At 39.5% G+C, this 12,278-nt stretch overlaps 2 protein-coding genes across 2 annotated transcripts; one reads left to right on the plus strand and one right to left on the minus strand.

Moving 5' to 3' along the window:
- The first annotated feature begins 6,419 nt into the window (after window positions 1–6,419).
- On the plus strand, window positions 6,420–10,412 carry LOC126603877 (pyrophosphate-energized vacuolar membrane proton pump). Its single transcript, XM_050270881.1, has 8 exons — window positions 6,420–6,792; window positions 7,388–7,962; window positions 8,053–8,432; window positions 8,561–8,647; window positions 8,734–9,064; window positions 9,182–9,592; window positions 9,696–9,755; window positions 9,859–10,412. Exons 1-8 carry the CDS (start codon window positions 6,537–6,539, stop codon window positions 10,060–10,062), a joined length of 2,304 nt encoding a protein of 767 aa, XP_050126838.1. The 5' UTR covers window positions 6,420–6,536; the 3' UTR covers window positions 10,063–10,412.
- Window positions 10,413–11,125: 713 nt separating this feature from the next.
- On the minus strand, window positions 11,126–11,743 carry LOC126602669 (late embryogenesis abundant protein At1g64065-like). Its single transcript, XM_050269581.1, has one exon. The coding sequence runs from the start codon at window positions 11,741–11,743 to the stop codon at window positions 11,126–11,128; it is 618 nt and encodes a 205-aa protein (XP_050125538.1).
- Between the last annotated feature and the right edge of the window lie 535 nt (window positions 11,744–12,278).

Raw genomic sequence — 12,278 nt, forward strand, 5'->3', positions numbered from 1 at the left:
CGGAGATAATCTCTTACCCATGTCCTATGATGAAATAGTGTTATCTGCAACGTATTTAGGATAAGCTTTGCTTTTAATGATTCCTATACTTGGAAATAAAAAGTGGGGTACTGCAGGATACTCTTAATGGGAAGTCACCTATCATGAGTAAGGAATGGGGCCGTTCCTGTGAGAATTTTTTTAAGGGCTTAATTCTCTAAAAGCACTCATGAGAAACCAAGAATTGTTCAAGGCCAAAATGAACACAACCAAGCAACCACGAGGTGTCTGGAAGGGTATTATGTGATTACTATTGTCATATCCCAACTCGGGCCCCCACCACATCCCAGGTTTGACTCCGTCGTAGCATGATATTGTCTGCTTTGGGCCTCAACCACACCCTCACGGTTTTGTTTCTGGGAACTCACATGATAACTTCCCAGTGGGTCACCCATCATAGGATTGCTCTCGCATGAACTCGCTTAACTTCGGAGTTCCGATAGAACCCGAAGCCAATGAGTTCCCAAAAGGTCTTGTGCTAGGTAAATATGAGAATATACATATAAGGCTTACATGACCCACACCACTGGGTGATGTGGGATGTTACAATCCACCCCCGTTAGGGGCCCGACTTCTTCATCAGCACACTTCCGGCCAAGGATTAGCTCTGATACCAAATTGTCGCATCCCGACCCGGGCTCCCACCACATCCCGGGCTCGACTCCACCGTAGCACGATATTGTTCATTTTGGGCATCGACCACACCTTCACGGTTTTATTTCTAGGAACTCACACGAGAACTTCCCAGTGGGTCACTCATCATAGGATTGCTCTCGCGCGAACTCGCTTAACTTCGGATTTCCGATGGAACCCGAAGCCAGTGAGCTCCCAAAAGGTTACATGCTAGGTAGAGATGGGAATATACATATAAGGCTTACATGACCCACACCACTGGGTGATGTGGGATGTTACAATTCACCCCCTTTAGGGGCCCGACCTCCTCGTCAGCACACTTCCGGCCATGGATTGGCTCTGATACCAAATTGTTGCATCCTGACCCGGGCCCCCACCACATCCGGGGCTCGACTCCACCGTAGCACGATATTGTCCACTTTGGGCCTTAACCACGCATTCACAGTTTTGTTTCTGGGAACTCACATAAAAACTTCCCAGTGGATCACCCATCATAGGATTGCTCTCGCGCGAACTCACTTAACTTTGGAGTTCAGATGGAACCCGAAGCCATTGAACTCCCAAAATGCCTCATGCTAGGTAGAGATGAGAATATACATATAAAGCTTACAGGACCCACACCCCTGGGCGATGTGGGATTTTACAACTATTGTCTTGGTTTACATAAACGGTTGAGTAGTTCAAAACATCCCGTTCACTGATTAGCCAAGTAAATCCGATAGTAATTCACTACGGAAGGTTCAAAGCCAAAAGCCACCTATCCCGATGCGGTACTTTTCCTACTGAATTTTCTCTCTAATGTCTGCATTGTCATTTGCATGGTATTAAGTCAATTTCCATTCATGTGGAGGATTGTTGGAAAATTTAATAATAATATTATTAAATTTATTAATTGAATGGAAATTAGAAGTTGAGCCTTTTGGTAGAAAGATGTGTCTACTCAAATGAAGAGTTGCAACTTTTAACTCTTCATGAATAGTCACATACTTTCCAAAAATGTATCTCACATTCTATAAATAGGGAAGCCCCCTATAATCACAAGATAACTTTTCATCATACATACATATAGTGCATTAAATATTATAGAGTCTCATTGAGTTTATATGAGAGAGCTTTCAACACAATTGTGGTTCATAAAGCCTTATGATTTGGAGTGCTACTATTACAAGGACGTGGTCATTGTATCTTGAGAGACATGCACCGATCAACCATGAGCACCGTATTGGGGCGTAAACTTGTCTTAAGAACAAAGTGTCCAACACTTGCCTTGACTGTATTTTCTAGGTTTTTCTAATCCATTATATCATGTTCATTTAACATTGGTTACTCATGTGCATGCATGATTGTGATATATAATTTCATGAATTATTTCTTGATTTTCTTTGTGATTTATTATAGCAATTATACCCTATTTTTCCAACACTTTTAGTGTAAAAAATATCGATGTACTAAAAAAAAAGAAAAAAAAAGTGAAATGAAAACCTGTGATTGAACTTGGAACAGGGTGTGGAGTAGTTGGGTTAGGTGAGTTTCTTTTGTTTCTCTCAAATTATACCACTTTTAATCTACATGGCTTTTTATGCTATTCGTTCTCGATTTTTCTCTCAGGCATGGCATTATTGGATGTGTGATGTCGTTACGACAGATCGAGTAGAGGTTTTGCCTTTGAGATGAGAAAACATGGAATATGCAATCTCATGATTAATATAAATAATATTTATATTTCATATATCTTTGCAAGGAACAACAGTACACGTGAAGGTAATATATGTATATAAACTCTACTCCTTAACACATATTTTCTATACTGTCAATAATTTTTCAAACCTCACAGCAACGCATGGTATACCTGCTTGTGATGGCTAAAAGTCATTAAGTAGGTTAAAATTGTTGATTTTCCAAATTCCCCTATAGAGGAATTAAAATTTCATGCTTTGGCAATTCCCTTCGAATCTCAGCCCATCCTACTTTTAAATCCTAAATCCGTGCTTGAAGGCATGGTTGCTACAATACGAGATGATCTTACCATGTTACAACGTGATCATGTACGTGATAGGAGATAGTAACGCACGATTGTATTTTGTCGTTGACACCTTACTTCTTTACCATGCCCGTTTCAACATGCATAACAAGGCAGTAGGGGGCTAGAAGCCAGTAGGTAAAGTGCAATGGCTTGCAAACACAAGACCTTTATGCTTGAGCTGGGGTTTGGGCTTGAAGTTACTATCCACATTGTTAGGCGAGATAAGAATATAACCATAAATCTCACTTTGTAGCGTTTAACAGAACTTGACAAAAATAATTCTTGATTGCTTTTTTCTAGAAATTGATATGCTAATTCACAATAATATTTAGATTATTTTTTTGGTGTAAAAAGAGGTCAATAGAAAATTATAGGTTCAAAACTCTATATCTAAAGATTAATGCTAAGGAGACTAAATTTATAAACAAAATTTGGAAACCAAATAATGTGTAACCAATAAAAAATTTATACGTTTATTAACGCTTAAGTAGTAATCCAATGATCAACTTTTCTGTCATTTAATTTCTAAATTTTGTCTATAAATTTAATCTCTTTGACGTTATCCATATCTAAATTGTGATGGTGGTTGAGATCTAAGCGTCAAAACTGAAGCCCCAATCATCGGCCCAAGCGGACTACGTTGTTTGAATGAAGATCAAAGGAGGAACTTCCACGACTTTCCACATAAGCACTTTTAAAAATTCCCTTGACACGACTACCTCACATAACCGCCACGTGTCCGGAAAACTCTTGGCACTAGCATATATAGTGCTTTCCTGGCTTTATATTATTCTCCTTTCGAATTCCCCTTTTTAGTTATTGGAACTCAAAATGTTTGTTGTGTACGAAAAAGTTGATGCCGCTTTTGTCAAAGCTTCTTCCATAATCATGTTCATCTTCTTATCGGAATCCAATCTTCATTTCCATATTCATATTTAATTGTCATAGAGCTTATTACAAACAATAATTTATGTCTCAAATAATTATATTAAAACGACATAACTTATACAGTGCTGACATAAGAGAGAGATACGTTGTTATTGTATAAAACTCATTTACAATACATATATGAGTGCATCAATTTTGTATATATAGAGTAATATTACTTTTATTGGTGCTGCAACAATCAACAAGAAGATTTAAGTGGGGTTTTGGTCTCTATTTTTTTCTTCTCTAAGAATCAACTCAAGTAGTTTACAGTATAATATTGTGACTTTGAATTATTTTACTGTCATTGCTAATTTCTTGACTTACAATCCAAATCATTAACTATTGAAAATCTAACTTTCATCAATTTTGTTTAGGATTTTTGTAGCAGAACTCCAAAAGGTTAGCAACGAGAGCCTTTCAGATGGATGTAAATTATGATGAATTATGGTGAGCCAAATCTATCGGAAATGGTGCAACTGCAAGGTGGTCCTTGAGAAGAAAGCAGGCTGGCATGGACGACCACTGGCCGGACACGATAACACAGTCCCACCTTCACTGATCACCCAACCAAGAACCAACCAGCCAACCATGCATGGCTTCCCGTCTTATTTATAAATTATAATATTTAAAAAATTATTTTATTCGACGATCGATCTCTATGTGCATGCAGATCAAATATATTATCTATTAAAATATAGGTGGTAGGATAATGTCGCACGTCCCAAACCAATCACATGCATGGTTGTTCCCGCCATATCTATTCAAGACTACGAGGACAAAACCACAATTACCTAAAGGGAAATTTTATTTGGACCCAATAAACCTATTTCTACACCCATTAAATTTTTGTTAAAATTTATATTCCAATTATGCCCTAAAGAAAAGTTGGGTGTAGAAAGAAAGTATCAACTGGGGATATATGGGTGGGTCGAAATGGCCCTGAAAGCCACAATTGGTGGCTGGGTGGGTTGCCGGAATTCAGAAAAGGGATTGCCGGAGGATGGAGAAGAACAACAAAAAGGGATTGCCGGAGGTCTGCATATATAAGTCATAACCAAATCGAACTTGTATTATTGCAGACTTGCAGTAGTGCAACTGTATTATTGCAGTAATCAAGACATCCATGAAATTGTATTCTTGCAGTACTGTAATGCGGTGCTCATTGACAGAGAGGGGGAAAGACTTACATATATAGTTAGAGACTCAAAGAACATGAAATTGGTGATGACTGAACAAATTGCAGTACGTAGAGCCTCATATCAGATGCGAGGTGATGATGAATCGGTGCTGCATATGCTAAGATCAGCAATTGGGTTAACTTTTGTTCTGCAATTGTTGATGCAGATGCTAAGAAGGGTTTGGAGGACAAAGTAATTGGAGTCATACCTTTACAAATCAACAGAATGCAATAACAAATAACCTTGAATTGATGATGGTGAATTGTATTATTTGCTGGGTTTTTATAATTAGTTCATTAAGGTTTAAGGAGATAACAGTCAGACCAAAATCCAGTCCCATGGAATTGGGCATGAAGAATTGAAAAACGACGAGATAAAGAGTAGATCGTTGGTGACAGTTTATGGAATGATGACTAGAATCAAGTCTGGTTGTTGCCAGGGTAGGTGGTTGGGTGGGTTTACGTGTTTGTGTAATTTTTTTCATGTAAATTTTGTATTTGAGGATAAAATGGTAAGTTTGTGGGACAAAATTTATAAGTTGGGTGTGGAAAGAGGATTAATGGGTTTAAATAAAATTTCCCTTACCTAAATTACAATTTCAATTTTCAACAAAATTAATTAATACCAGACGACCACAAATATTAACTAATTCTGGCCCACATACGTTTTTTATTTTTAATATTTTTTAATTAACAAACGTTATTATTTGGAAATGAAATATTTTTGTTTTTTAGGCTCTATTTTTCGTTCACTAATTACGCAACAAAGAAATTTAAGAAGATGTGAGTAACATGGAGCAGTAATCACACGTGTCAGCCGATACAAAATAGAATACAAATCCACAACAAAAAACATAAAAAGTGCAAAGAGGATAAAACCCTAGTAAAGAAGGAAAATATCGTCGGGGAACGGAATAAACTTTCGTTCAATAGTGTGGCTATTCAATAGTTAATTTAGCCGAATTTACTGGCTTATAAATTTTAACCACTTTAAGATGGTTTAAGTCCATTGCAGTATAATAGCAAATACGTGTTAAAAGTCATCGATAAACATTATACACGTAGTTTGAATGCTTGTATTGACGACGATTAGTTATATAATACAAGACAACGAATAGTTACAAAAGTTTAAACTTAGTGGCTACACTAATAATGTTTATGGAAATTGCGTAACTGCTTTGTGCAGTTAGCCATTAAAATAATAAAATTTTAACTCAAAACATATTCGAGATTTAATTTATTACTAACGAAATATTACCCTGTTGATTGTTTTTGCTCACCAAAAAATAAATATTTTAAATATTTTTTAATTATAAAAGCTGTTACTCAACCAAATATAAATTTTAAATTAAAGAGATTAATTGCGCAAATTTAGGATCCAATAGGGAAGGATCATCTAAAAAAAGGAAGAAAGAGAGCATAGATTTTGACCGTGTGAAAAAGATTAGGGTTTTTACCTCAGACTCGGACATTTTCCATGGATGGAACTAAACATCTGCTAATTTTCTTAATTTTATCCTTAATTATTTTTCTAAAATTTGTTTCAACATTTTAAATAAATATAATTAAACAGCCACACTCATGATGCTAATCTCCATCTCTCTCTCACTTATATAACCCCACTCTAACCATCCACAGACACACTCTCGTTCACACTCTCTCTTCTCTCTTTCTCTCTCTTGAACTCCAAGCCTCCTCTGTTTCTCTGTGTTTCCTCTGTTGGGCAAAGGAGCTATGGGGGCGACGATACTCCCAGATCTCGGGGCGGAGATTTTGATTCCGCTGTGCGCGGTGATCGGCATCGCCTTCTCCTTGGTCCAGTGGATGTACGTTTCGCAGGTTAAGCTCTCCCCAGGCGGCGGCCGGGACTCCAATTCCGGCGGCGCTGACAAAAATGGGTACAACGATTACCTCATCGAGGAGGAAGAAGGCGGTAATGATCACAACGTCGTCCTCAGATGCGCCGAAATCCAAACCGCCATTTCCGAAGGTCCATTTCCACATCTGTCTCTCTCTCTGTCTCTCTCTAAATTTCACGTCTTTTGAAATTCTGATTGATAAAACGACGTCGGATTTGTTCATTTGGTTTTCTGGGTTCGGTTTGTATGCTTAATTGTTGTGTTTATGTCCGTTCTGTTTGAGCTTTGAGTTGTCCAGTATGCAGGCCAAACAGAGAAAAAAATAAAGTTGTCTTCTTTTTGTGGATCCGACGTCGTTTTATCCGCTGTGTTTACTGGTTCTAATTATGTTTTCAACAGATTAACGACTTGTGTGATTCCATTATTAATATGTTTAGTAGGATTATGGTCGATTGTTCTTGAATTTTGGTGCACCAATTATTTAGTCCTTATTATTTTATATTATTTGGTAGGAATGGGAAGGACCCACCTATTATTTTTTTAACTGATAAAATCTTCTATTTTTTTCGTAATGTGTCCTCCTGAGGTCTAATTCTTGTTAACTCGTATGTTCATGTCCAAATGATAGTTTTCGGACTTGTTCGGCTGAACGCCAGTTATGGTGGAATTGGTAAATTGTTGGTCAAGTTTATGTTTCACTAACTTGTTGATGCTTGTGTGATACAGGAGCAACCTCGTTCCTTTTCACGGAGTACAAGTATGTGGGTGCTTTCATGGTCGCTTTTGCAATCTTGATCTTCCTTTTCCTTGGGTCCGTGGAGGGATTTAGCACAAGTGTCCGAGCATGTACATATGACCAAACCAAGATATGCAAACCAGCTCTCGCCACTGCCATCTTCAGCACCGTTTCCTTCTTGCTTGGTGCCATAACTTCAGTGGTTTCTGGATTCCTCGGGATGAAGATTGCTACTTACGCAAATGCCAGAACAACATTGGAGGCAAGAAAAGGTGTTGGGAAGGCTTTTATTACTGCATTTAGATCAGGAGCTGTGATGGGATTTCTCCTCGCTTCAAGTGGTCTGTTGGTTCTTTACATTGCTATCAATCTCTTCAAGTTGTACTACGGTGATGATTGGGGTGGTCTTTTCGAGGCTATAACTGGCTATGGTCTTGGCGGATCTTCCATGGCTCTATTTGGCAGAGTTGGTGGAGGCATCTATACCAAAGCTGCTGATGTCGGTGCAGATCTTGTCGGCAAGGTTGAAAGAAATATTCCCGAGGACGACCCAAGGAACCCAGCTGTAAGAGATACACCACCATTTGGAAATTTGTTTGAAGCTATTAATTTAATTTCTCCGTGTCTCCAAAACTGATGTTTTCCATTTGTACAGGTGATAGCTGATAATGTCGGAGACAATGTTGGAGATATAGCTGGCATGGGATCTGATCTTTTTGGATCCTATGCTGAGTCATCGTGTGCTGCCCTTGTGGTTGCTTCCATTTCCTCATTTGGGATCAATCACGAGTTAACTGCAATGCTATATCCTCTCATTGTCAGTTCCATCGGCATCCTTGTTTGTCTGCTCACCACCCTATTTGCAACCGATTTCTTTGAGATCAAGGCTGTAAAGGAAATTGAGCCAGCATTGAAGAAGCAGCTCATCATCTCTACTGTACTCATGACTGTTGGAGTTGCGATTGCTACGTGGATTTCTGTTCCATCTTCCTTCACAATCTTCAATTTCGGAACACAGAAAGTTGTGAAGAGCTGGTAAGCTTTGCTTCTTTCGAAAATTTATTGTCATCAGTGCTGTGATTAAGGAGATTTCTGCGGTTATATTTCTACTTGTATGTTTCTCTATCTGTTTATTGTATCTGAACGCTGAATTGAATTTGCAGGCAGCTATTCTTATGTGTCGGAGTTGGTTTGTGGGCTGGGCTTATCATTGGGTTCGTAACAGAGTACTATACAAGCAATGCGTACAGGTAACTAGTTTTCTTGGGGTTTACCGCTCTACCGTATCTAGTTTAATTGTCTTTGAATCTAATGGTTGCTCTCTATTATGCTGTAGCCCTGTGCAAGATGTTGCTGATTCTTGCCGGACTGGAGCTGCGACCAATGTCATTTTTGGCCTTGCATTGGGATACAAATCCGTCATTATTCCTATATTTGCCATTGCAGTCTGCATTTTTGTTAGTTTTAGCTTTGCAGCTATGTACGGGATTGCCGTAGCTGCCCTTGGAATGCTGAGCACCATTGCAACTGGATTAGCCATTGATGCATATGGTCCCATCAGCGACAATGCTGGAGGCATTGCTGAGATGGCAGGCATGAGCCACAGAATCAGAGAGAGAACTGATGCTCTTGATGCTGCAGGAAACACCACTGCCGCTATTGGAAAGGTTTGGAATTTCCTCTTAAGTATTCATTGATGGTCCGAGGAATTGACCTCTAGTTATCAATCCTAGTTATTACTAAAATTTTAAACGTCACTGAGTCACGTGTGCTTCTGTTTGTAGGGATTTGCAATTGGCTCTGCTGCTCTTGTGTCCCTTGCTCTATTTGGTGCCTTTGTCAGCCGTGCTGGTATCGAAACAGTTGATGTGTTGACCCCGAAAGTGATTATTGGTTTGTTGGTGGGCGCAATGCTTCCGTATTGGTTCTCTGCCATGACAATGAAGAGTGTGGGAAGTGCAGCTTTAAAGATGGTTGAGGAAGTGCGCAGGCAATTCAATACCATTCCAGGTCTCATGGAGGGCACTGCCAAGCCGGACTACGCTACATGTGTTAAGATTTCGACTGATGCTTCCATCAAAGAAATGATCCCACCTGGTGCCCTTGTCATGCTTACGCCCCTCATTGTTGGGATCTTTTTTGGTGTGGAAACTCTCGCTGGCGTGCTTGCTGGATCCCTTGTCTCCGGTGTACAGGTAATGCTGATACAGTTGATGGATTGATCTTTCTTTCTGTTGACTCGTCTATCTGTTTGGGTCAATTATGCTAAATCTGAATAAAACCTGTTTGCATTTGCAGATTGCCATATCTGCATCCAACACGGGCGGTGCCTGGGATAATGCCAAGAAATACATTGAGGTAAGCATTTGATGGGTTTTACAAATGCTTTTTTGTGGCTATGATTAAGCTGTATCAGCCTTTTAGCTTTGTCTTATCGTCTGGATTTTGGCTGGTGTAATAGGCTGGTGCTTCGGAGCATGCAAGGACCCTTGGTCCAAAAGGATCAGAATGCCACAAAGCTGCAGTCATCGGTGACACCATTGGAGACCCTCTCAAGGATACGTCTGGACCATCGCTCAATATTCTTATCAAGCTTATGGCCGTTGAGTCTCTTGTGTTTGCTCCGTTCTTTGCCACACACGGTGGGCTGCTATTCAAGATTTAAGTTAAAAACGGTGCAACAGAAAGCCGGAAGTTGTTCCTCTCTGTTGTTCGATACTTCGTTTTCATCTGTTGATCCTTCCTGCCAATCTCCTCAGCGTAATGTTAGCCTTTCATTAGAGCATGCTTTTAGCTTTCGAATTAGTAACCAGAGGTAGAATTGAACGAATTTTTCCCTTTCTAGAGGACTGTTTATGATGATGATAACGACGACGACACGATGATGATGATGATCATGGTCGAACTTAGTAAAAGAGAGTTTGGATTTCTTCTGTAACTTTCATTCATCAGAACCGGTCATTGTCCATTTTTCTTACATTGTAAGAGATTAATGCACATCGCCCTTCGGTCTTCTGCGGTTTTGTGTTGTTTTCTCTTTCCAGCCAGTAGAGTTTTAGCGTCAGGTTTTGCTTTGGCAAATGGCAAATGCCAAGCCTAAAGTAACTTAAAACTTTTGGAGAAAAAGAACTTTCATGCAACAGGATGCAAATGTGGTGGTTTTTGAAGTCATTGTGCAATTTTTTTCATTTTTTCATTCAACAGTAATGTTTTAGCGTCTGGTTTTGAATTAGATAAACGCTGTAAATAAGAGTTAAAGTTAGTAAGGACAATCCGTCACTGTATCTTGAGTTTGAATCAAATTAAAATGTGAAAAGAGTTTATCATATAAAGTTAAATATAAGTAACAACAATGGTCAATTTGTGTTCTTACCCTGAATTCGAATCGTCCACATATCAAGTTGTGTTGTTACCATACCCTAATCTTTGGTAGCAACATAACTTGTGTAATCCAAGATCCGAAAAAATGTGGCTGAATAAAGGTGGTGATTTTCTCTCTCGTTTTTTCTTATGCACTTCTTTTTGTTATGTCATTGGATTCTTATTTAATTTATTCAATCTAAAGAATACGAGAGGAGTGCATAAGTAGAAAATGAGACTGTGAAATTCACTTCGCTCGAATAAATGAATTTTAGCCTTCTTCGAAAATAAAAATGGTAATATTATAGAAACGTTAACTAAATCTTAATAAAGGAGCCATACATATCACCAGAAGTTATCCCTTTTGTTCACTTGCATTTCAAATATTGAATTTTCTTGGTTGACAAGTTAATTTCCAAAGTGCAGTCCATTTTCGCAGACTTGTTCTTCTTCATCACCATCATCAACTCCACCTTTCCTTTCACCCTCGCTTCGCTCGTCAGCCGCAAAACCCCGGTGCTCAGTTCCGTTCGAAGACTGGAGTTTTTGGAGCTCGGCAGCCCCTTGGTACTCAAATTCACCGTGACATCAATCTTCTTGGTCGACCACATTCCGGCCTTGCCCTTGGGAATGCTAACTTGCCCGACGGTCGCGCCATCGTAGTAAAACTTAATAGTGCTTGCGTCAAACTTGTACCGGCCGAAATTTGTGTTCTTGATCCTGATTTGGGTTGCGAATGTCACGTCGAACGAGGGCGTTGCAGGGGCGGCCGTGAGATTTTGCACGTTGAGGGCACCAAGTCGCACCTTCGGCGACTTCACTTTCAGCACGGTGAGGCTTAGTACGGTAATCACTATGATCTGAAACACAAGAAACACAGCAATGTAGATTGCCAATCTGATTCTCTTCTTCCGTTTGAGCTCCTGCTGCTCCGGTTGCGAATTCGCCATCTCTTGGTCACTTGTCTGATTGCTTTCCACCGCCATTTTCTTTTCTTTTCCCGGAAAATGCCTCGGAGTTTTTTATGAGTCGGGAGATGAATTGGGAGATGGAGAGAGTATGTTGTGTATTTATAGGGAAGTTGTGACTGAGGAATTAGGGAGGAGGAAGAAGAGGTGGCTTGTTCATGCAAGAAAAGCCAGAAGTGGATTCGTACGTATTTCTGTTCTTTGTTGAATTGAATTTGGAACGCGTTTCATCTGTTGACTTTCTCGACTCTAGTTAGGATGGTCGCATGGACCTCGCTTTGGTACAATGTGGGACAACTTTCTTAAGTTCTAAGTCTTATCCATGGAAGCTTCCATGGCATCCAACTTGGACCTTGAGATTTTTCTTTTTACAAGTTGCCTCGTATCTCATATGGATGCCTTTGATATGGGTTGCTCAAGATTGGGCACCTTGTTTTATGTTTGGGCCGTGCGCCCCTAATGGTATTGTGAATTTGTGAACATGTGCCAAGGTGCAGACCTGGATGTAATGACATTGGTTGGAGTGAATGCGCTTCTTCTCTCGTTATGTGCT

Source organism: Malus sylvestris, chromosome 15 (assembly GCF_916048215.2).
Source record: "Malus sylvestris chromosome 15, drMalSylv7.2, whole genome shotgun sequence".
NCBI classification, from domain to species: domain Eukaryota; kingdom Viridiplantae; phylum Streptophyta; class Magnoliopsida; order Rosales; family Rosaceae; genus Malus; species Malus sylvestris.

Coding starts and splice junctions, on each gene's coding strand:
- LOC126602669 (XM_050269581.1), bottom strand. CDS start 11,743: ATGGCGGTGGAAAGCAATCAGACAAGTGACCAAGAGATGGCGAATTCG.
- LOC126603877 (XM_050270881.1), top strand. CDS start 6,537: ATGGGGGCGACGATACTCCCAGATCTCGGGGCGGAGATTTTGATTCCG. Junction 8,648..8,733: donor TATACAAGCAATGCGTACAG/GTAACTAGTTTT, acceptor ATTATGCTGTAG/CCCTGTGCAAGATGTTGCTG. Junction 9,593..9,695: donor CCCTTGTCTCCGGTGTACAG/GTAATGCTGATA, acceptor TTGCATTTGCAG/ATTGCCATATCTGCATCCAA.